General features: G+C 42.1%; 1 protein-coding gene across 6 annotated transcripts in view; it reads left to right on the top strand.

Annotated features, from left to right (window-relative positions):
* Positions 1-5,446: 5,446 nt before the first annotated feature.
* pdgfa (platelet derived growth factor subunit A) overlaps positions 5,447-25,294 on the top strand; it is a 41,032-nt gene continuing 21,184 nt past the window's right edge. For 2 of the 6 annotated variants that reach the window (XM_012969933.3, XM_012969931.3), the window contains exons 1-4: positions 5,454-6,125; positions 9,547-9,643; positions 17,730-17,843; positions 20,101-20,288. In XM_012969933.3, the coding sequence (XP_012825387.1) occupies positions 6,060-6,125; positions 9,547-9,643; positions 17,730-17,843; positions 20,101-20,288 (465 nt within the window). In that variant the 5' untranslated portion in view covers positions 5,454-6,059. 6 annotated transcript variants of the gene reach the window in all.

Below are 25,294 nucleotides of genomic sequence, written 5' to 3'. Positions count from 1 at the left end.
AAATCATCTTTTTTTTTTATAAAGACCACCCTGGGAGTCAGTGTGACATCCCAAGCAGTTGAAAGGCTGTGCCTGTGTTTGTGAGAACTTGCGGGCTGTTGCAGTGTGCACATTAAAAGCACAGGTTCCTCTCACACAAGCAAGTCCCAGCCAGCTGCCTGCTACCCCTCCAGGGCTCCCTAAAATACATTCCCTTTTGAAAGGCTCCCGTAGAAGAGAAGAGGAAGCTAAGATGAAAGGGCGGTGTTCCATGGCTGTGCAATTTCAGGCTATTGTTTTCATGGGTGATAGTTATCACTGCTCACTTGTGTTTTTTGTACCTAATCCACTTAAATGCTACTGGATTTTTTGCATTGGAGCTAAATTCGGCACTCCTGAGATCACTCTCTTTTGTGTCGGATGCCTCCCTTTATAAAGAGCTACTTTATTTTAAATTACAATGACTTTAGTTACTTGACAGCTTGATAAAGTCTATACCCAGTGGCCATTTAAAGCAAGAATTCCCCATTACCCCTCCAGGGGGGTTATCAGCTTATTTTGGGAATGAATATGGGCCTTGTTACATTTGAATATGCAAGAAATTGAATAGTAATGGGTAATCTGAGCATTCTCGGCTTGGGTAAAGATTTGTGATTAGCTAGGCAGGGTTACTCTGGCTCAGGTTGGATGCTTCTTGCTGAGATATTTGAGCTTTGGGTCTAATCTAACCACAGGACTGATATGGACCATAGGGGAGCAGCAGGCTCAATGCAGAGTGGGTACTCAGAAAGAGTGAGAGGGATGCGCAGACATGGGAATAACAGGCTGCACACAGAGCGACAGCAAGGAAAAGAGGATTGAATTGTTGCTAAACCTTTCAGGCCTTCGGTCTTCAGTAATCACAACAAACGTTAGTTTTATGTCTACGTTACATAGAGCCCTTGTGCAACAAATTATGGAGATCAAAACACCCTTCCCTATTTATTTATTTGTTTTTTGGAATAACTGCTTGCATGCCAAATTGACAGCAATATTGGACTTGCCCATTGGTTTTCCAGGAAACATTCCAATGGGCCCCAGGGCTGGTGGGGGTTTCCTTTGGTGGGGCAGGTGGCATTGGTGAGGTGATCAGCGGTGGCAGACCCTAGAGGTCAAATCCTCTGGTGGGCCCACAGATTCTCCACTCTGACACTGTCTGACAGCTCAGAAGGCCATTTGGTATGTCTGAATTCTCATACAATAAAGAGAAGAGCATAAAGCCCTAATTTTTTGAGCGCACAGATGGGCATACATTATTTCAAGCCAGTGGATCTTTACCAGACTGTGGCCACCAAGATGGTAGGCCAAAGTGCTATGAGCCTAATGATTGCCTAGGGAGGACCATTAAGACCACATTGATGCGTTGATATGGTTCTCTCCTGTTGTTGTTTTGTAACCTTGCAGGCTATCTGGGGGGCTGCATACACAGGTCTATAAGGTGCCGACTGGGCCATGAGGGTCTATGTTGGCAGCTTTTATAGGTCTATGTATGGCCAGCTTTTGTTCCTTGCCCACACAAAGCTGAAAGATGCTTTATTAGAGAATGGTTTATAATAGAATGGTGGGTGGAGATCAGTGGAAAAAATGAGCAGTTAACAAAAAGGGTTCATTTACCAAGAGGACAATCAGAGAAACAAATCTTCCATTTTCCAGTATATGTGTTCTGGAGACACTTCAAATGTTTGCTTAATAGAAAACAAATGTTCACTAGAAAGTAAAAAAATGTGCCACCTCTAAGGTAACAGTTATTCAAAAGTGTTCCAAACAATAATATTTCTATATTTAGTAGCTGAGCCTTTTTTAGAGGCAAGACTGGGAAAGGTCACCTATTAATTTGTTGGGGGTGACTGGGTAGGGTAAATCAGATTTTTCTTGACAATAATCTCTGCATTATCTTCCACATACAGATTTTTCTTGAGACAAGACTAATTATAATCACTCACTCTAGTGTATAGGAAACTTGCCATAGACTTTGCTATGACGTTTGTTGGCATGAAACCTGCTCCATAGCAGCCACTTCTTAATGAATGCCTATTGCTATATATTTGCTATTCACATATTAATATTACTAGGGATTGCTCCGTTTATATCCACCACTATAGTGCGCAGAAACCTTACCAGGAAATCCACCTAAAAACAAAAAATTAGAAATTAAAAAAGAATATTACAGTCCAGCATGTGCAAAACAGCCCTTTGTTTACCATCTGCACAAAGAGTATGGGCGGATGATAGTAGGAGGTATGCCTATGTGCCTTCCCATGCCTGCCCCCCATGAATACAGGGCTGTCCAACACAGGCAGTGCTGTATTCACTTGGCTGACACAGGTCCTTCACTCCATGTTGGATTGACAAGCCCTATGGCAATTCTACCCCTGCATAAAAATGCAGATGGCATAATGCCCAGAAGTACCCCTAAGGAATAGAATTGCAGTTTTTCTTCCTACAGACAAAAGTGCTATGTTGTCTTAAATCGCCTTCCATTTTCCTTCTGCGTGGCACTCCTTCCCTAAATCTTTGAGACCACAGTGAGTGCAGGGTAATGTGCTGAAGGAACACAGAAGGCAATTTAGGGTTGAATTAGGGGTGGAATAAGGGGCTTAAGTACCCCAGGCAGCTGGCTATGGGCAGCAGCACAGAACTCCAACTAGCTTTAAAAATTGTTGCCCTTAAGGCATATGGCACACAAAGAATTTGACTAATGCAGTGTTCTACAGATGAACTGTGGCCCTTTCCCTACTGCAAACCAGTTCTGTATGTGGGTCCATTGCTGCTCTTGGCACAGGACCTCCAACCGTCTGCTCCACTGGCCAAATGTAGCATTGATTATGGAAGGGAGGTGTACCAACCCCTTCCCTTCATATCTGCCATTGGATCTAGTGGCAAGTGTCTGCCAGCAGGCTAGGGAACATTATTTTTTTTCATCTAGGGCCTGTCCCCCTTAATGGAATACTGTCATGGTAAGACCATTTATCATTTATTAGAGCTTCTCCAGCAGAATCCTGCATTGAAATCTCTTTTTCAAAAACACAAACAGATTTGTTTATATTTAATTTTGAAGAATGATATTTAATTCTTTATTTCCCAGGGTGCCACAGCCATGTGACCTGTGCTCTGATAAACTTCAGTCACACTTTACTGCTGAGCTGCAAGTTGGATTGATATCACCCCCCTCCCAGCAGCCAATCAGCAGAACAATGGGAAGGGAGCAAGATAGCAGCTCCCAGTAGATATCAGAATAGCACTCAATAGAGAAAATCCAAGAAATCCAAGTCTGGCTTGGGACTCCTCCAGTTACATGGGAGTAGGAGAAACAATAGGGTATCTGAAAGCAGTTCTAATGTGTAGTGCTGGCTCCTTCTGAAAGCTCAGGCACAGCTAAAAGAAAAATACATTTGTTGGTTCAAGAATAAAATTTTAAACAGTAGAGTGAATTATTTGCTATATATACAGTGTTATTTAGAATTAAAAAGTACACCATAAAAATCATGACAGTATCCCTTTAAGCTACTGTCCTAGGCATGAACCCTTGGGTTCAGATAACCCTGCTACAAACGCTTCCCAAAGGTGTTCCCAACCAACATAATAAAGAACCCATCTCCCATTTATTTCTAAAAGGAATGACTACAAGCTCTTTGACTGCAAAGATGCCCATTAGAGGGCTGAGAAATGTCCTTAATGCACTATCTGCAGTGTCTGATGTTCCTATAACATGCACATAGCTAGGGTTAGTTCAGTCACTATGTTATAAATCAGCCCTAGTTGTTCCTTCTGTTCCTTTTCGCGATAAAACCGTACAGAGCAGGTAAGGGCTAGCTGCATAACGTGCTTCCTTTCCTTCTATAGCTGTTTAGTCAGCCTGGCACAAATGTATGTTAAAGGCTGTGTGTGAAACATCGCGCCCTTGCGTTTCCTATTGCTTCCGGCAGAGGGCGCGCTGAGCCCGAGTACCGAGCGCCTCTATCCGCACTGACCATCTGTTCCCAGCAGTTGTGACAGCTGTGTGAGTGCTGGAGTTCGGGGCAGTGTGCGAAGGTGTCTGTGCATCCCATGTGCTCACACTGCGCTGATAATAAGATCCTCACTGACTCATCAGTCTGGAGAACAAGGGCGTTAGCATCTTACTGTATATTGCACAGAGCTGATTCACTGTAGCACTGCCTAGCCCAACATCAGGACCACATGGTCATCCTCAGGGATAACAGTGATTTACTGCAATAATATGGCTAGCTTCTTCTGATGGTATAAATGCTGCTCATGCACATTCCGACAGATTTAGCAGTGTAACTACCAGTTATTATAGCAGCTGAGCCCAGAGTGGTGCCTTCCATAGTCTGACACTGGAATTATGTATTCCCTTCTGCAGAAGTGTTTTTAATCATAGAGAGTCTGTGGGGGGAGGAAATTAGTGGGGTTACTTTTCTTGTATGTATGTATGTATGTATGTATGTATATAACTTTATTTATAAAGCGCCACAAGGGTACGCAGTGCTGTACAATCTTACAATATACAAAATTACACACAGGGAAGACAAGTGTTATAATAAATAAGTATAAATACAGAGGGAGTGCCATGTGGTAAGAGACACAGTAGGAAGGAGGTCCCTGCCCCATAGAGCTTACAGTCTCCATTGCCAACAGTGTTTACATGTGTCCTGCTGGCAACAAAATCCCAATTTCTACCATTTGGATGAGAGCCCATACAGAGAAGCACTGGCTCCCATTAGCTGTGCCATGCAGGGCCTAAGGGCCTCTCAGGGGCCAATGGGGGACCCAGTTCCCACACTTATCCTATTTCCACTCTCTATACATTTCATATTAAACATTTCATTTGGCAAGTTTTAATCACACACTGCCCTGCTGCCTGTTCTACCAAGGCGTTGACTATATAAAGCCACAAGGCCAGTGGCCTTCATATGTAGATTGTAAGCTCTTTTGGGCAGGGCCCTCTTCACCTCTTGTATCGGTTATTGATTGCTTTATATGTTACTCTGTATGTCCAATGTATGTAACCCACTTATTGTACAGCGCTGCGGAATATGTTGGCGCTTTATTAATAAATGTTAATGTAAAATATAATGGAACTGGAACCCCCCAAGTGGGACATGATTTTTTCTAAGAATTATGGGAGGCAAGTGACATCACTAAGCACTGATGACATCACCCAGTACAGTTTATAAGGATATATGTTATGTAAAACACATAGCTAGGAAGGCAAACCCTTTGGAGTAAAGTAAAGCGATATATTTCAGCTAAATTGGGATGAATATATGTATATACACATGCATGGGCCAGTAGCAGGCAGTGACTATGCAGGGGGCCTGTATCTCTCGGCCACTAATAAGGCAGGAGAGCAGCCGTGACCCTCCCATATGTGAGTGACTGCCAGTCACACTTGCCGCCCAGATCCTGCCCACTGGCTGCCTGGAGCTTGTGTTGCTCAGTAGAGAGAGAGAGAGGGGGCGGCGCCTGGGAGCTGGCAGCGCTATAATCCCCACTCTCCCTAGCACAGGCCGTTGCTCTCAGAGCTGCGCTCAGTCCGACAGGAGTTTCGCAGCGTTCGGGATTGTTCGCATTGGCCGATCAGGTGCGACTGCGGAGCGCTCAGGCTACAGGCTGTTCCATCTGGTGCAAGGGGGGAGCAACCTTTGGAAAGTTCATTGATCCCCCCCTATTTAGCGCGGCCGTGCTCTTTGCCAGCTTTGTGCTAACGTTGGATTGAGAGGGGAGGGGGTGCAGAAGGAGCTCCGGCAGACAGGTGATGGGCGTTTCAGTGGATACGTTGGGCTGATCTGAGCGCTAAACATGCACATTCTGCGCCTCATCCACTGCTGAAGGCGCCCAACCATCAGCCAGCGAAACCTGGGGGAAAGGGGGTCTATAGTGGATACACCTAAAACAAACCTGCGCCTTATCTGCCGCTTTCCTGGGCTGTTGTTTTGCCCCTAAGGGATGGTACTGACTCCCCCAGCTACAGGAGCGGGTCTGCGGCTCCTACTGCAAAACGTTGCATTGTCATTGAGCAGAAATCGCAGCAGGACGCAATGAGGATCTGGGCTTGGATTCTGCTGCTAAGCGTCTGCTGCTACCTGTCTCCTTCATTGGGCGAGGTAGGTGTCGTGTGTATGAAAACCCATTTCTCCAGCTGTAACAGCAGCAGTAGGGCGGGGAGATAGGAGAAGCTGCTGCTGCAGAACCTCTTGAACAGGGGCTGAGCCCCCTTGGAAACACTTTTTCTTCCCACCTTTGGTGAAGCAGAACCGAATCCAGGTTGTCAGTCTCCAATCATAAAAGCTCATGTAGATATTTTTTTTTTTAATGTAATTTTTTCAGCAAAGAGGTTCTGCAGCAGCTGTGAGCATCAGTGCACCGGTCACATTGATGGACATGTGACCCTCTCAGGGTGGTCTGCATCATTAACAATGCCACCAAAGGCAGCCTTTCCCCCTGTGCAGCACAGCACATTCCCTCTATCCATGCCCAGACAAGGTTGGAACATGTTCTTGCACATTGCAGGGCTAAATGCTTCTATTTTCTACTATGTCAGTGGCCGCACACAAGTGCTAAATGTGATATATTCTCGCTGAGCACATCTGTCTGCGTGCACCCTGCCTTCCAGGACTAAAAGTTACACGCTGTAATTAATGCCTGGCTGTTTCATCTCAAGGCTGGGAAATGTAATATGGAAAAATGCAATTACAATTAAAATCATTCAAGGGGATAAGATATTTTTTTTTCTAATGAAAAAATTGCAGTTCTAAGCAACTTTCTAATATACCTTCACTTTGGATTTTCAGTGGTTATAAAGTTATTTGTAAGTGTTTATGTCCCTTTGCAACCATGTAGCAGAAGCATGCACGGCTGACTTCTACTACATTGTTTCAGAGACAGAACCAGCAGTGCAGAAGCCAGGTACATTTACAAATAACTTTAAAACTGTTGAAAATGTAAATATATGGGGAAAGTTGCTTAGCATGACATTTTTTTATATCCCCTTTACTAGAGGGCATTGAGTTTAATTCCATATGGGAGGGTTTGTGTGAATCAAGGCTGTGCCGAAAGCCCCCAAAAAGCTCATCTTGCTATTTTCTCTTAATGTTAGGAAATTAATTAAGGTTTAGTGAAATCAGTGAATTCCCCATAGACCTGCCCCTAAGAGGATATGCTACTTTATGTTTTAATTTTAAGAAAGTGCTAAGCTAATTTATTACCCCCCCCCCCCTCAGATTAGGGTTGGCAGGCTGAATACTCCCTTGGGAACAGGGGAACTGCTAACTAAGGTAATGACTGTATGGAATCATTAAACCCCAAATCTGCCTACTCATGGAACAAATATACACAGCAATATGTAACTACATAGCATGGTGTATAAAATAATGCTTTATTATTGGAATTTATTATTGTATTTTGCTCCAGTACTAATAGGGTTGAAGTTTAAGTGATGCCTCTGGGGACAGGTATATTCAGTTTCTCTTTTTAGGGACTCGAGGGGTCCCTAGTTAAGATGCAGGCTTTAGATCTCTCCAACTCCTACCCTCCACCTTAAATAGGATTATAATGAAGGGTAACAAATCCTCCAAATCTTCATGGCAACACCCAGATTGTGGCTAGTTCTCTGTAAAGCCCCCCAATATACCCGTTTCCCCCCTTGATGTGGATTTTCATGACTTATTGGGAGGCGGTAACCTGGCCTTTTTCAAAGGGCTTTGATTTACACACTCCTAGATACGGTCTTCAAAGGGACCAATCATTTGTCATCTACAGTATAATGGCAATTGTATGTGGCAGGGTCAGTCTGACTTAGCCTTTCAAGCTGGTTATGAAAGGGGTGGGGGGGGCCCTTGTGATTGAACATGCTGCTGGGTAGCATATACTAATTATCCATATACACTGGGGCACAGATCTTCCACCTGTAGCTCCCCAGCTGTGCTTGTACTTCTGTGAGGCTGTGGCAGGTTGTTGGGGCTGAAGGTGCAACAACAGATGGAGCTTTACTGTGCTAGGGTGGGGAGGATAGCGCAGGAAAATGGAGCAGGCATTAATATATTTCACCAAGACTTTGCTCTTACTTGCCATGCTGCATGGTGCTGCTATGTTGCCCTTCCGCTTCTTGTTGCATGGCAACTTAAGGGCATGTTTCTATAGGCGAATACATTAGGGGGGTCCAAGTAGGGGCAGATTCCCTCAGGTCTTTCTCGTGCAGTAGGGAGAGTGTAAGAAGACCACAAAGCTTACAGATACAGGCAAGATGGTGATATATGTTTAAAATAAATTTATACTAGTCTGACAGTTGAGTAAGTTATAAACCGTAAATGCCAATACACTCCCCATGCCAACTCGGTGTGCTGCCCTTTTTATTCTATTTGTTTCCAGACTGCCGACATCCTTTCTTAGAGGGGAAACTGATTTAACGCAGCCTCAGAGGCACTTTCCAAGTCTGGCGAGTTGGGGGTTTGTCTGTCTCTGCTGTCCGGGTGGGGGGGGGGGAGTGAGAAATCACTTTCCTTGCACTTGTGAGCAGCAGGCAGTTGCGGTTCTGTAGCACAATAACACAAGCCTGGTTACAAAGGTGAAACCGCGATAAGGGGCCATAAACACGAATGGCACAATTATAAAGCATTGCTGTTTTATTTTTACGTACAAACAGATGCTTTAGCTTTCCCTTTGTCACATGGGCCCTGGTGTAATATTTGGGTTTGGGGCACCAGAGCCTAGGTTCTCCACTTAAAGGCCCATTAGAGCATAAAAACACAAAGCTAGCTGGTTGCTAAATGTTAGTGGGTCGGTGCAAAGTTGCACCCATGTAACAAATAGTGACTACTTGTGTTCTCAGTGCATGAGCTCTGTATAACAGTTCTAGTTAGGCAGGCAAACTTATATTCTTGGCTGGACTTAAAGTACCTGAAACTGCTAGATCATTATCATTGACCCGAAACTGGTTAGCGGGATTATGCCAAGATTCTGTAACATTGTTGGGTTGGAGTTCACTAATGTTTGCATCTACTGAGAGTAAATATCAGCCTATTCCTTTTCCCCTATTGAATTGTTAATGGAAAATGGGCTTTAATGGGATGCAGTTAACTGTGCTACCCTCCAATTTCCCATCCAGATTGGTCCATGCCATAGGTTTAACCCCCAATTAAGTTTTTCTGTTCTTTTTTGTCATCAAGTTAAAGCACCACTGTCCCTTTATGTGAGACTTAATTAGGTTTGTCTCTCTACAGTAGAAATTCTGCTTTCTGCAGTATTGCACCTCAGATGAGCATGCTGGGAAGTGTAGTCTATGACAGCTATGGGTCAGTAATGGTGGAGAATACGCTGCAGTCATTGGTAGATGCTGGCGTAGTTTTTTGAGGATCTGTTAAAAGTGCTCCGTCATGCAATGTGTCTCACCCTGCAGCATGTTCAATAGGACGGGAGGGAGGGTCCTGCCTTTAATATTAGCCTGAGTAGTGGGAGTGGATTATGGTGGGGAAGTGTTTTTTTGTGTGCGTTTCTTTTTTAACATGTTTATTCCCTGATGGCCTGAAGGAAGCAGAGATCCCCCAGGAGCTGATCGAGAGGCTGGCTCACAGCGAAATCCGCAGCATCAGCGACCTGCAGCGTCTCCTGGACATTGATTCCGTAGGTAAATTCAGTTTATTTTTTTTATTTTAATGTTTTTCGTCTTCATCTTCCCCTGCCACACAAAAGGGTGGTGCCCTGCTCGTTTCCCATGTCAGGCTGCTGGCCCTGTGTTTGCCTTGGTCTCTGCCTATGAATGGCCAAAGAATGGGAAGAAAGGTCACTTTTCCGAAAGCAATAAACAGCAGCCAAGCTGAGTCAACCAATTGATAAACCGATGGGGCTCATAATGAGTGGGTGTGGTGATGCTTTATTGGGCCAGGGAGTCCAAACATCACTGCATGCACTAATAAGTCACCTATGTACAGCGTATTGCCTTCCCTGTATCCAGGAGTCATTTTCTGCTCCTCACACTGCCAACATTACAGTGCCATTAGCTGAAAAAGGCAGAATTAATCATATTAACATATGATATTTACAATCACTTCTGCACCATTTAGGCCATATACTATGCGGCAGATTTGTCAAAATGAATTTAGAGCTCAATACATTAAAAACTCACCCACGTTCTATTCATTCCTATAGGATTTTTTTGAAGCTTATTTATCAATGACTGAAAATAAGAACGCACCATTTGATAAATATACTTCTAAATATCCCATAGGAATGAACTGAACATGGGTAAATTAAGCTTTAAACCCACATTTTGATAAATCTGCCCCTATTAGTTGGTGTTTAACATGTTCTTAGCTGCATTGAAAATTTGAGTTTCAGTTGAGAACTATTGGTCACTTAGTGGCAAAATATATGGGAGCTATCATCCGGAAAGCTTGGGACCTTGGGTTTTCCAGATAAGGGGTTCTCCCATAGTTTGCCCCACCATTCCTTAATTTCTTATGGCTAGTAAACAGTAAGAAACCCAGTAGAATTATTTTGCCACCAGTACGGACATGCACTTATTGTCTTATTACAAAGATGAAGGAAGGCTTATATAGTACTGTATGGAAAATTACATTCTGGATAATGGGTTTCTGGTTAATAGATCCCATACCTGTACTTTGTTGGTAAATGATTTAACAAGTTATCCATAAGGCAAATCATTTTTGAGCATTTGTATCGATGTTATGGTTTCTCATTACTCTCTGTGCCTTGGAGACCCGGTGGCAATTATCATGGGTCACATCCTCAGGGACATCAGTGTTCCCAGTAACTAGGCCATAACAGATATAGAAGTTTGGGCTGTTCTTTTTCTCCACAGCTTATTCCATTTATCCTCAAGTTTCCATAATAAAGCAAGGATCAAGAGAGTGTGTGTGTGTTTGTTTGCTCCGCACATAAATAGGCTTATTCAGGTTACTGCTGAGCTATTGTGCCAAGGGATTGTGCTGAATGGAAAACACTGCCTTTTGTGTGCTTTTTTGGAATAAAGAAAAGGGCACCCAGGTTTATGTCTTTCTAGCATGTATTGTAGTAACTAGGGCTGCAATTCGCTATTAAGTCTTCTACATTACAGCATGCATATTTCAGCGCATGGTTGGCACAGACACTTGATAATATCAATATTATCCTTCTTTGATGGTTGTCTCTTGTGTGGATTTTATGTTGGTGCTGAGCAGTTGGAAATACTAAGAGATGGGGTGGGGGCAAGACTTTGGTAGGAGATAAGACCCATTCACACTACACACACGCAGTTGGTTCCTCTGCTGGATTGCACTTGCACCCTATATGTCTCAGGACTGATTGAAATCTGTTATAAAGAGTGATATAAGTAGAACACACCTTGGAGCTCCATTCCCTATATAAAACCCTTGGCTTGGTGCCATATGTTCCTTGGTGGCTTCTAAAAAAACAGGATATATTATTACTTACTTAGATTTGGCTAAAATTATGGAACAGACCCAAGTTAGGTCTGATTTTGGGGGTTGAATTACAGCATTGTAAGAATGAGGCATTACTTGGTGTAACCTTAATCCCTAGGCAATAAATAGTGTGTTGGACCCACACAATAGAATTGATTTTCATTTCACTAGTGAGTGGGCATAATCCATTCTGTGTATTATACTAAATTGGATCATGTTGGCTTAATATTAGGTCAGGAATTAGAAAAGCTATGGATTCTGGAAAATTACTTCTTTCAAAAGCCCTTCCATTAGTTGAAAGAGTGTGTCTGTAAATTGTAGTTTAACAACATCTGGAATTCCCGGCAGTGGTGCAACAATAAAGACAAACCTGGCAGGTATAGACAAGGGACTAAATGGGGGTCCTGACTAAAGAGCAGCTTTCAGTACGGCGGTACAAAACGTAATCTTTCCCACTGGTTGAAGGAATGGAGCATGGACTTACCAAGAGTCATTTCAATGCTTATGGCAGTACCTAAATTAAGCATTGCAACCCAGAAAATTGGTTCCTGTACCTCATTTTAATGTCTGTTTATAGTGTAAGTTGTATTGTAACAGGAGCTTTTACTCTAATCGTGGCCCATCATAAAGGGCACGGGGACCCATTTTTGGTCCTGACCCATAGAATAAGAATCCTTGTCTATGGGCAACAACACACAGCATAGTTTCTGGGTCTTTTGCTACCCAAGTGTCTATTAACTACATGGGTGGGTGGCAGTATACCCAGAATAGGGTCCGGTTGTTTACAGTAGAAACTGCTTGGCCCTGCAAGAACAAAATGCAAGAGCAAAATGACCAGAATTGCAGTGTTGCCTTTGCCCTTAAGCAGTGGCCCCTAACCAGTGGCTCCGGAGCAACATGTTGCTCACCATCCCATAGAATCCTGTGGCACTGACAAAGAGAACCTTCTGTAGGCTGCCAGTCCACATAGGTTATTTAATAGTCCCTATCACAGCCCTTATTTGGTACCCCCGGGTAGATTTTTCATGCTTGTGTTGCTCCCCAACTGTTTTCACATGTGAATGTGGCTCACAGGTAAAAAAGGTTGGGGATCCCTGCCCTTTGGGTTACAGCAGTAGCAGAACTAAGAATTTCACACATGCACATTGATATTTAAGTTATGGTAACTGGGTCTTGGTTGGTTCACAGATTGCCTGACAAATGAAGAGTGTCCTTAGTATGAGGAATTGTATTATTGCTAATAGTTTTTCCTAAATGGGGATTCCAGCCCTGCATATTACATGGAGGTCCATGCTCTGCATGTTATTTTGGCCCCCTGTTCCTCCAGCCCCATAGGGAATACAGATTGACATTTTCAGTTATAGCAGCAGCAGCAGCAATGCTTATAGTAGCAACCTGATGACTTCTTCCAAGAATTTTTTTCTTTTTACCTTTAGCGTTAGAAATAACGATTGTAATTATATGTATGCCGCCTCTACTCAGAAGCCCATATTGATAGTGTAATTGCAGTGTATATCCCGCTTAAAGCTATTAAATAATCATTCCAATTATTTGGGATTACAGAGCACCAGATATTTTAAAATGTTCACCTGTTGACAGGAGATGTTTTAGTGAGCTATCAAATAAAAACACATTATCCCCGGTGGTGAAAAGAGGCAGGAGACAGGGGCAGGCAGCGCTACAATTTAGCCTTTAATGAATAGGAAGGATTCTTTGATGACATTTTGGGTGGCACCTCTCTTAAATAATCGCCGCCAGCCATCTCCGAAGCGCTCCCTTTGAAGCTGCACTCAGAACTCCTAACTGTGGCCGTAGGCATAAATAATAAAAAGCAATTATTTGCTGGGTATTAGAACAAATCAATGGTACGTAATCAAGACCACAGGGCCAATTTCCTCCCTTTCCATAGAATAGTTGTTTAGCAGGAGCTGCACAGCACAGAAATCGACATCTCATTTGCCTGACTATGGGGGGATAATTGCTGGACTAGGGTGGGTTTTCCGCTCCACGAACTGCCTTGCACTGCATTGCTTTAAGCAGCCGATGAAGCAGCACTGCCGCACTCTGAACCGACTGTGTCAATTGAGGGACAATAAAAGGTGCTTTTATCTTGAAAGGGAAAAGTGATTTCCCAATTAACAATAGAAACATTTGTCATTTAAAATGGTGGAACATATGTTCATTGTCCACTTTTGTACTGTTTTATGTAAGTGTGCATGCACACACGCTGAGGAATACATCTGTAGGGCTATCTCAGGACTATGTGGGGGGCTTATTGTACAAAAACAACATTTAATGTAAGGGTTGCCATAAATGAGTTCTGCTAACCTGCTGTTCTACCATATACTGTATAGCAGAGATCCCCAACCAGTGGTTTGTGAGCAACATGTTGCTCACCAACCCCTTGGATGTTGCTCCCAGTGGCCTCAAACAGGTGCTTATTTTTGAATTCCTGGCTTGGGGGCAAGTTTTGGTTGCATAAAACCCAGTGTAATTGCCAAACAGAGCTTTCTATAGGCTGCCAGTCCCCATAGGGGCTACCAAATAGCCAATTAAAGCTCTTATTTGCACCCCCGGAACCTTTTTTCATGCTTGTGTTGCTCTCCAAATCCTTTTCCATTTGAATGTGGCTCATGAGTATAAAAGGTTGGGGATCCCTGCTGTATAGGGCGGTGTGGTTGCCACTGACTGCTAACACAGGTAAACGTATAGTGCAAGTAATTGTTATTACAGCCCCCCACATACGGCTGAGCTAAAACCCCCAGCTTTCCACTGAATGGGCCCCATAACAGATTAGTTTAAAAATATTGTCAGGTTCTTGCTCTGCTTATTACATTTAAACGACTATAGGACAGTTTGTTGGTGTATCTGGCTCTTTAAGATCCATTGGGGTTGCCCCCTTTCCTATCCTCAGCATTACTAAGGATGTTCACATTTAAAGTAGGGTATAGCTTGCCCTTTTATTAGCAATTTCAGGTTTTATTTTTATATTTTTCCTTCCTGCTTGCAATTTAAAATATTATTTGGATGTCAGGGTCACTGACCCAAGCAACCAAAAACCAATGGTCTGTGAGGCTTTAATATTATTGTTAATTTTTTGCATATATTCCCACAAAAGCCCTTTTCCTGCATGTTCTCCATAATGACTCTTGTGCACTGCCTCATTATTCACATCATACTAAGAGTTAATTTTAAATTGTCCCTCCCCTCAAGCTGTTTTGGGACTTTTTTAAACAGTGGTGTAGATATCCAGGGTGCCACCAGTGAGGTAGAGCTGGGTCTCAGAACAGTACCTAAACTGGGTCCCTCAACTGAAAGGAGGCCTGTCCAGTTCACATCCCTACGTTAGCATTGGCTGAGGATTCTGGGAGCTGGAGTACTCATCAGCAGAGCCATAAAAGTGTTATCTTTGCTTTATAGAGTTCCGTGTTTCTGTCATCAAGAATGAATGTAGGTGCGCGTCTTTTTATCCCTTTAGGAGAGAAGCGAGCGTTGTTATTTGCAAAGTGTTAAAAGAGAGCTTGCTTTGGCTTAGTCGGCTGATTCATGTCTCACACAGGATTTAGGGGAAGTAAGTGGTTGTTATCCCCTTTCTTTAAATATAAAAGTGATAGGAGAGCAGGAAGAGATTTAGGCTGAAATTGCTCGTGGTACATAATTACATTGGAGAAAGAGGCCTACCTAAATAGAACGGATTTTGTTTAAAATATTGGCAAGCATGTTAGTAATACCTGCCAGAAAATGCTTAGTGTAGTCTTGATAAATATTCTACCCTGTGCTTAGACCCTGGGTGCCTCATACAACCAGTACATTATTAGGCTCTACTTGTTCTGATGATGTATTATTATTTTACAATGGCTCTGTTATGTTAGAAATTGTGTCTTTTTCTGTCTCCGTAAAGTGGCTTGTTTCTTAAATCTTGTGTCTGTAAATCTGCCAGTTGGACAAGGGAGGAGTAGAAGATACATGACCATTGTAAATAAAATGCAAGCTATTTGTATATATACTCTGTGGGCAAAAGTACCCGGACATCTGCCTGTCCAATGTGTCTCATTCCCAAACCAAGAGGATTAATATGCTGTTTAGTTTACTCTTTGCTGCTGCACCATCCACTACTATTCTGGGAAGTCTTTCCATGGATGTTGGAACATTGTTGGTGGAAATCTCTTCCATTCAGCCACAAGAGCATTGAGGTTGGGCACTGCAATGTTGGAGATTAGGCTCACTGTTGATGTTTCAGTTCATTCCACAGATGGTCAGGATTCTGTTCAGGCCAGTCAAGTTTTGCCATTTCCATCTCTGCAAATCTTTTTTATATTGACCTGACTCCATAGTTAGGAATGTTATTGTATACTGTAGCCTCAAGTTTTACTTTCTTCGGAACAGGGAGACATAGCTTAAACCACGGAAAGTGGCCCCAAAGCATTGTTCGTCCTAGTGACCCACGTTTCCCATCAGCATTTTTCATTTAGGCAGGTAGTGTTCTGGAATTTGCCAAACCCACACCTTCAGACGCCATTTATCTCTCCAGAGGACACATTTGCAGTGACTTTTAAGTTACCATTACTTCCCATATAGAGTATCTGTAAGGCCTAGTGTCTGTATGCCAGTCAGTAGTTGTAGCAGGGAATTGATTTCTGTGGCATGGATACATTTGGATGTTGATTTAGCTCAACATGAATATAATGTACATTTTAATGTATGTGAGTGATTGTGATTCCTATCATGTTATGTCTATCTGTCGCTATAGATCAATTCAAGGAGCCTTCCTATCAGGCTTCTGAAACTGTAATTGCCTTTTCTGGCTGTTGTTCAAATGGAAGTCAATATCTGAAGCATTCCGTGCTGGGTTGCCTTATTATTTAGTTTACTTGGCACCCCTCCATTTTGCCATTTTGCTGGTAATGCTCGGATTGCATTTTCAGATACATTATGGAACAAGCCAGAACTAATTGTCATATATTTTATCCATTCTCTAAACATCGGCAGTACATCAAGGACATAAAAAATTCAAGTGAAACTCTTTGGTCCCTTGCCACAGGCGCATTCTAAATGAACAGTTGGCAACGTTCCCCCGGTCCGAAATGAGTTCAGTTCAGAAAATACCAAGGTATCTAGATTCAAGGATAGAGAAACAATAGGCGGCCAATCAAAGCGCTTATTCATGGCTTGAGTTCCAGAAATAGAGGATAGTAAAGTCACTCCCCACGCTAACGGATGTTAAATCCTTCTTTTCCATGTCTTTTTTGGTTCCAGCCCCAGATTGAGGTCCAACATTTGGTCTGTTCTCAATTTATAAGGTTACATTATATATATATATATATATATATATATATACACACAGATGAAACCAAATCTAACCCTACTTTTTGGATTCAGTAGTACCAGAACAAATAGACATTTCCCGAAATGTTACCCTGATTTATTCAAACTTGGGTCTCTTTGATGTTTTAGGTAGAAGGTGTTTTAGTGAAAAGAATATATTGATCTGCATTTTATTACATCCTTTCTTAAGCAATGACATCCTTACCCTGCATTAATTTATTATCTACCTCTGTGATAACAATGCTGATATAAAGGGTAATGCATCATTGCTGTGATTGTACAGTTACCAGTGATAAGTTCTGTGGCCATATAAAGGTACACGGGAAGGTCATGGAATATCATAGTGGTTTCTACCATACATTATTATACATCAACAGGACTTGTAATATCATTATATAATATATAATAGGAGTCTCGGCATGTGAAATTTGGGCTTTTTTCTATATTTTCCAGTTTTGGAGTTTTTTAAGCTCCTTTGTGGCCTCAAATATTTATATATAGGGAGTAAATTATTCCCTATATAAACTGCTTTTTTATAAGTTCACTTGTTCAGACTCCCATTATGTATTACATATGATACTACAAGTACTGCTGAAAATGATAAGGCATGGTAGAAACCACCATGGATTTCCATGACCTTTTAACATTATAACATTATATAATGCATTGTAATAACCTTATCTTTGCAGTGTGCTGTTTATTATCTATTTTGGATCTTGGTTTAATGGTGATGTCATGCAAAGAAGTATCTATAGGCTTTTTGGCTTTGGCTAGGGGCCAGGAAGCCTACATCACCCTTGGACTTGTCCAAGTAGGACATTTGTGCTACCTTTGCTTTACCAATGCCCTGTTCAAATCTAAGAGGGCAAATCAAATTATGCTCTGCATACCTATTGGTCAGGGTTTTTTGTATTAGATAAAATTATCTTTCAGTCTCATATGTTTCCTATGTTTCTTACCCCATAGGAGGAGGCGAGGATGCTTCTGGAGCCAACATAAGATCACAAACACGCGACTTTCGCCATAATAGGCTTGTGCCAGAGAAGCGTTCTGTTCCCAGTCGCAGAAAAAGAAGTGTTGGTAAGCTCAGAAAATAGAATTATCGCTTATTTTATGCCTTTGGATAATTTCAATGAACTTTTATAACCTGCAAACTTTTATAACCTGGGAGTATTCCTTTTATGTATTGCAAAGGGAAAGAACTTGCAGCGTGACGTAGACTGTGGTATTCTAAGACTGTTTGTTTTGTGATGTGGAGATGTCAGTCTTGGAATTGCTGTCTGGTTTCTAGGTTTTATTTACTTTAGCAACCATGCAACAATGTAAAAATGGAAGATGAATAGGAGAGGGACTGATTACAAATACAAGCAATAAACATTTGGCATAATGAAAGAAAATCTCATTTTAAGCAACTTTCTAATCTACATTACTTTCACATTTTCAATGGTTTAAGGCTCTGGCACATGGGGAGATTAGTCGCCCGCGACAAACCTCCCTGTTTGCGGGCGACTAATCTCCCCGAGTTGCCATCCCATGCCATCCCACCGTTGAAAAAAAGTCGCCGGTGGGATGGCACACGCAGCGGCGCGATTTCGGCAAATCGCCTGCACAGCGTGTACCATGCCACCGCCGACTTACATTGTAAGGATGGCAATTCGGGGAGATTAGTCGCCCGCGAACAGGGAGATTTGTCGCGGGCGACTAATCTCCCCGTGTGCCAGAGCCCTTAAGGGTGATTTGTAATTGTGGTTGAAAGCAGCAGTTGTTTATCTGCAACAGTGTAGTAGAAGTCAGGTATCCGCAAGGTCTGTTAATAAAATCCTGAAACAATTTAGGGTAAAGACACACAGAGCTACTAGTAGCAGCTACATGTCGTGGCTACTAAAATAGACAATGCTGGTCATTTACAGATAATTGTCTCTACGTGTGTTTTAGCAGAGGCATTTCTCAGTATTGTCGATGGCAGGGTATTTTCTGGCATTTAGTAGCCGTGAAAAGTAGCTGCTACTAGTAGCTCAGTGTGTCTTCATCCTTACTCTGTTTACACTAAATTGTTTCAGGAGTCTATTTGTGCATTTTCATTTTGGATCAACTTTTATTGACCGCTCAATGTCCCTTATTCAGTAATACGGAAGCGGAATGTAGAAGGCACAGTACAGGAAGTATCTGCTCGCTCCACAGTTAGTAAATGTCCTGCAGCTTAAATATACAAATACATTATCAAGTTTAATGTTACGTAAGCAGATGCCCTTGGTGAATCAGAGTGTTCACACCATAAGGTCAACTGAGCTCTTGGTTCTCAAAGGAAATGTACTCGATTGCTTACAATGCCCTGTTTTGTGAAAGGGGGGCACGGTGGATGCATATTTAAAAATGGTTCTGTCCCCGATTATGTTCATTTCTCTGTACTGTTTTTTCAGCTGCGTTTGTTAGCGGCAAGGGATACCATTATGCAGGTTCTGATATTTGTCAGCCTGTCAGGGGACTTTGCGGTAGGCAGAAGTTTTAGAGACCTCTATGTAACTGGAATACGTTAGCCATACGTACCTGACATCTCGCCGTTATTGGCCTTTAAACTGGGCCCCCCAGCTAATGCATTCTGATTCACTAGGAATTAAACATTGTAATGGCTCCATTGTTGGTTTTTAGATTTCACTCTTTACAAATCTGTTTTCCCTAATAGTGACAAGAACAGATTTCTTTAGTTGCTGCTGAGCATTGTTCTGCCTGTCTATGCAAAGCTGTTACACAACATGAGTACTCCAATTAACACTTATTGAGTATATATATATGAGTATATATATATATATATATATATATATATATATATATATATATATATATATATATATATATATAATATAATAAAGAAGTGGTGACATATTGCATAGCTAGAATTCCAGACAGGTGCAGGGATGACTCATGAACTCGAGTAGTGTGTGTGGAACGGGAGGTGCAGGGAGGATCAGCAGACAATGAGTTGTACATTTTCATAGGATTAAAGCTAAAATGTTTATTGTCTTGCAGTATTTGCATCATGAAAAAGAAAATGTCATTCTAACCAGCTTTCTGCTAAACATTTATGACGCATTTTCATTTGTTCTGACTACTAAAAATGTGTAGCTGAACCTGGAGGAAAACTAACTCCCGCTGGCTGTTTGAGACCCAAAGAACAGAAAACAATAAACCAAACAAATACAATTTCAGTAGCAATTAGATTTACAAATAACTTCAATGTTCAATTAATGTATATTGCAAAGTTGCTGTTTGGGTACTTTATGTTGCTTTGTGTTACTGTCGGTACCAATGTTGTTTTTTCCTATTTTCTTTGTGCCAGAAGAAGCAGTTCCTGCTATCTGTAAAACAAGAACTGTTATATACGAGATACCTCGTAGCAAAATTGATTCGACATCTGCCAATTTTCTAATCTGGCCTCCGTGTGTGGAGGTGAAACGATGTACGGGATGCTGCAACACCAGCAGTGTCAAGTGCCAGCCATCAAGGATACACCACAGGAGTGTCAAGGTAAGGAATACATGCACCGCTTTCCTCATATAATGAAGAATATATGCATATTTATGTTTCAATAGAGGAAGCCATATGGGCATTCCCTAACAGAAATATTAGCTGCTCCTATGAAGCTGGGATTTTTGCATTAACAACTCAAAGCATCCTATAAAGGGGGATGCAAACGCAAACATAAACTGAAATAATTTGTAATGATAAGCAACTTTTGAATATACATTACTTACACATTTTTAGTGTGTTTTAGGTTATTTGTATATAATTGTTGCATTGTGGGAACCTAAGTTAGAACTAACAGTGTAGAAAGGCAATTATATGTACAAATAACTGTAAAAGAGGGTTTCTTTAAATCACTATTGGCTATCGTAGACTGCAGGCTCTATCAAAGGGGCACACAGGGACCCATTATAAACAGCATGGGGACCCAATTTGGGGTCCTAGGAAACTAGGCAGCCAGTCTGGGGGGGGGGGGGGGGTCACTGATGACTTGATCATAGACCATGTGATGTTGACTTCATTGTAGGACATGATTGGCAAGTGGATATTCTTTCATACTGAAGGTTTCCTTGTCCTTTAAAACCATGCAATGCATATAATAAAGTTGCTTACATTTTTTTATTAATCAAGGCTACATTTTTGGGTGTACATCCTCTTTATGAGCTGAAGAGGGATAAAAGTTGTCCATGCACTGGCGGCAGAGCAAGCAGTATGGCAGCGAGTGCACCTCTTAGTAACCAGGCAAGGCTTATTATCCAGAATAAGTCAATGCCCAGGTTTTTCTAAGTTTTGCTTGCTTGGCAATATTGTATGGTTACTTTAAGGCTGTTTGTTGTTCTGTAATCTATCAGCTGGTCTCATAACTTAAACATAAAAATTTCAGACCCACGCTTTGCTTCATTTACTGATTCTTGTATCTGCCTCTCTGGGTTGCAAAAATATTTGAAGGATTGGAACAAGCAAGCGTTCAAGTCAAGTATAAGGGCAGGAGGTTAAAGTGGATGCAAGGAGAAGGCTGGTAATTGTTGAACTTCCATGCTAACCACATCAGCTCTCCACGGAACAATGGGACCCAGTGTGTGCTGCTGGCCCGGCGCGGTGCCCTTTTGTAGGCCTTTGATGCAGATGACTGTTTGAAAGGCAGCATTTTCTAACTCTGGCTCTGGGACTTAGATGGCTTAGTGTGTCGTCAGTTAGCAAATTGTAAGGGAGGGTCACGCAGGATGTGGTAAAAAGTGCTATATATTGGTGGCCTTCACGGAGTATTCTTGGAATGTTTCTCAGCTTGCTTTTGCTTGCACGACGTCTAGCTTTTATAAAGGCCTCTATTTTCGATGAAAATAGAAGCGTTTCTTTTTTCGGAGACCAAGGTACTGAGCTCATAGTGCGCGGGCAGCAGCCAGGAAATGGTATTTATATCTGGAGATCAATAAAAGATAACGCTAGCGAGCCAGACAAGGATGTCTAACTAAATATTATGCTTCAGGCTGGCAAAAAGGATTTTATTTCAAAGGCATAATTACCTCTATAGCTTCTTAAAGGGAAAGTAAAACTGAATCACAGATTGTCCTCGCATGGCATCCCTGTATAAAACAGCATTATGCAGAACTGAAATTAAAAAAGCTTGATAGTCCCCCATTTAAAAAAGTAAAACATTGCTTGTTCTGTCTTTAGTCAGCTGATTGACAGACCTGTGAGGAAGCATGCAAAGCATTCTGGGAATTGTAGCTAGACCTAGATGCGCTCATTTGGTGACCTGAGGTTGCATGTTTAGGAGCTAACCTATTGCCTCCGGTGATGGTGTACAATGGGATTATATGGAAAGCTTCAGAGGAGGAGACTCCCCAATGGTTACTATAATTTTCCTGTAAAAGCTGTACAATAGCTCTAAGGAGAGATAACATCTTACAAATGTTCAAGTTGTCGTAATGGAATGGTAAATGAGTAGTGCTGTGTTGGCCTGAAACCTGTGGGGGTTTTTTTAGCGGGTGGCTGGCCAGACTCTGCCCAATGGCTAACCCCAACCCCTTTGTCATTTATCTTTTGCCCATCTGCTGTCAATGATTTATATACTCTCACCTGCCCGGCTCACTCTGGCAATATAATATATGGATGGGTCTGATGCAGGTATGGAAGTACAACATGCACGCCATGTTGGTTTATGTTTGGGTTGGGAGAAGGAGGGTTAGGGAGCATTACTATGGAGACCTGTCAGACAAGAACCACATCAACGCTACAATATGGACCTCACCCACCAGATTTTTCAAACCTGTCCATTATAGATATTGGTCAGGCAGACCTGCCCCAGGGCCCCATACATGGACCAATAAGATGGCAGCTTGGTCTAAAGGGGCCAGGCTAGCAGCTTACATCAACTTGTGTTTAGCCAGCTTTAGTTTATATGTAACAGCAAGAACTCCCCTTGTGCATGTTCTTCTATTCTCATCTCCGTGTAATGGAAACGTGTTGTTGCTCATGGGCTTGGATAAGGATTAATAAATTCTTGCTTGACCTGGTACTTCAGACCATTCAAGGCACAGTATTGGGAACCAAAGTATTTTATGCTGCTTATTAGTTGTGTTCATGCCTGTGTGATGTGTATATAGCTGTGTTGGCCTTACACATTTAAAAACCTGCTGGTAGTGTTGTTTAGCGATGCATCCTCTCTTATGTGGCCCTCCCCGGTGAGCAGTCTTAGTCTTAGGTTTGTCTGGTGTGTGACCACGTGAAAAATACAGTGAACATGTAATTATTTCTGATATGAACAGACTTGACTGTAGCTAATAGCAAGAGAGTGGTGTTAACAAGGACCATGAACTGTCCTAATAACTAGAGTGCAGGTTGGTGAAAGCTAAATAGGTTCTTAGGAATTGCTGCATGTGAAAAGAAAGAAGAATATTTTATAAAGTTCAGATTTGCTGTGGCAGTTCCAAAGTTATGGGCCAAACCTGCGCTTCCTTTTAAACATCATAACTGCCTTGTGGGTTGCCCGAATATCTGTATGTCTCCCCCTACACCTACAACAATAACATTATGCAAAATTTCTTGACATAAGTCTCAAGTTATTGCAAGGAACTTTTCAATAATTTACATTACAGTCAGTCCATTTTTCCATTAGTAAGCAAATTAGAAAAAAGCTCTGCTGTTCTTTTCCCAAATGCACCGACCAGTGAAAATTGGCGGGGTGATGGGAAGGTTCTAAAAGACCCTGCCCAGCAATAGCCATGTCAGAGTTCCATTTATTCTAGCACAGCGGGTTTTGAACTATTCCAGTTCATGTACCCCATTATTTATGCAGGGCCCCCAAATTGAACACCGCAAGGTTGCAGATGTATGAAAACATTGCTGTATCAGCTATTCAGCCTTGGTTCCAAGAAAAGAATAGGATAACACATAAGTGTTTACTCCATATTCCACCCTAACTCGCACTGAATCAGCAGATTCCAGGAGTATCTAGAACAACTAGACACTCTGCAAAGCTCTTTGTAACTGGCCTTCAGACTGGGCTACATGCACAGATCCTCACGAGCAGGGCTAGTCGCTGTTCTAGAAGCTCAGACTGGTCTGTAAATAAGCAGATAGTGCTGGGGAACACTGGCCAGTGTGTGTCTGGCTCAGACTGCAACTGAATGAAAGATGAGATGGTGTGCACCTGACTGGGTTCCTGCAAATATATTCCAGTGTGTCTGCACTCGGGACCCCTTCTTACCTGCCCATGTAACTGAGACTTTGTTTGTGTGTGTGTGTGTGTGCACTTCACATTTTCTATCACTTTTTTTGTTGAACCATAGTCCCCATGACTTAAGAAAGGGCCCTGGTGGGTTCAAAATGTTATACATAATGTGTAGTGAGACGGTACTGTTAAACTACTATGTTGTGTGTGTGTGTATATGTCTATATAACGGCAAATCAGCTGTTACTGGTGCATTCTGGTGTTGATGGTGTACAGTACCCTCCTTCTCTGCGTAGTTGCCCAGATGAAAGCATGACTGTGGGATATGGTCCATCGGGGACTTCGATGGCTCCCAGTCTGCCCGAGGTACCTACAGATATCTGTGTATCATATTCAAACGTAAATGTATCTTTGTCTATGAACCTGAACTGTACTGGGTTAAAGGACCAGTACTACTGAAAATGGAAATGATTAACTGACCTGACCTTATATCTATTTAGTACTTGTAATCATTTTTTCTTTGATGTGTAAGTCCCGGTTTCTGTTGCAGTGTGTTATACTGTATTTGTATACCTCGTGCTTAAATAAAGCCCCACCTAGCCTATTGTGTTTAGGAAAACTTTAGATATTACATATTCATGAACTGCCCTGACTGGGGAAAAAATAATTTTATCTAAAAACATCTCCTACCGCGCTTTCTAGAAATGGAGGCAAATTGTCAATTGTGCAGAGTAAAGTTGGGCATACATTTCAAGATCTGCTCTTTTGGTGTGGATCTTAAATGAGAACTAATGAATATGGCTAAAAATGCTGTACTTTATATGGTGCACTTACTGCAGCAGCAAAGTTTCAGCATCTCTATAGCAGCAATGATCCAGGCCTTAAAAGTTGTATCATGGGCTCCCCATCTTGGAAAGTGCCTGCGATGCTCAGTGGGCTCTGGGCAGCTACTGGGGGCTTCTTCACTGGCACAGATCTTCCATGTTAAAGGGCTGTGGGTGCCTTGCTGTCGTATAGAATCTCAAACCATTATGTACATTCCTGCCCTATTTTTTTACTTCTTCTTCTTTAACTCTTAACACATCTGAATGGTCTGATCATTAGGCCCCTGGAGCAGATCACAGTTGGGGCCTATTGAGATCCTTTGGAGACCTTGTCTCATTGGTTAAATAGGCTGTTGGAAGAGTCTCATATACATTACAACAGAGGTCCCCAACCTTTTAAACCCATGATCCACATTTAAATGGAAAAAGTGTTGGGGAGCAACACAAGCAAGAGCTATGGTTGGTTACATGGTAGCCCCCGTGTGGACTGGCAGCCTACAGAAGGCTCTTTT

Source organism: Xenopus tropicalis, chromosome 9, assembly GCF_000004195.4.
Source record: "Xenopus tropicalis strain Nigerian chromosome 9, UCB_Xtro_10.0, whole genome shotgun sequence".
Classification (NCBI taxonomy): Eukaryota; Metazoa; Chordata; class Amphibia; order Anura; family Pipidae; genus Xenopus; species Xenopus tropicalis.
This window is presented reverse-complemented; position numbering and strand designations above follow the sequence as displayed.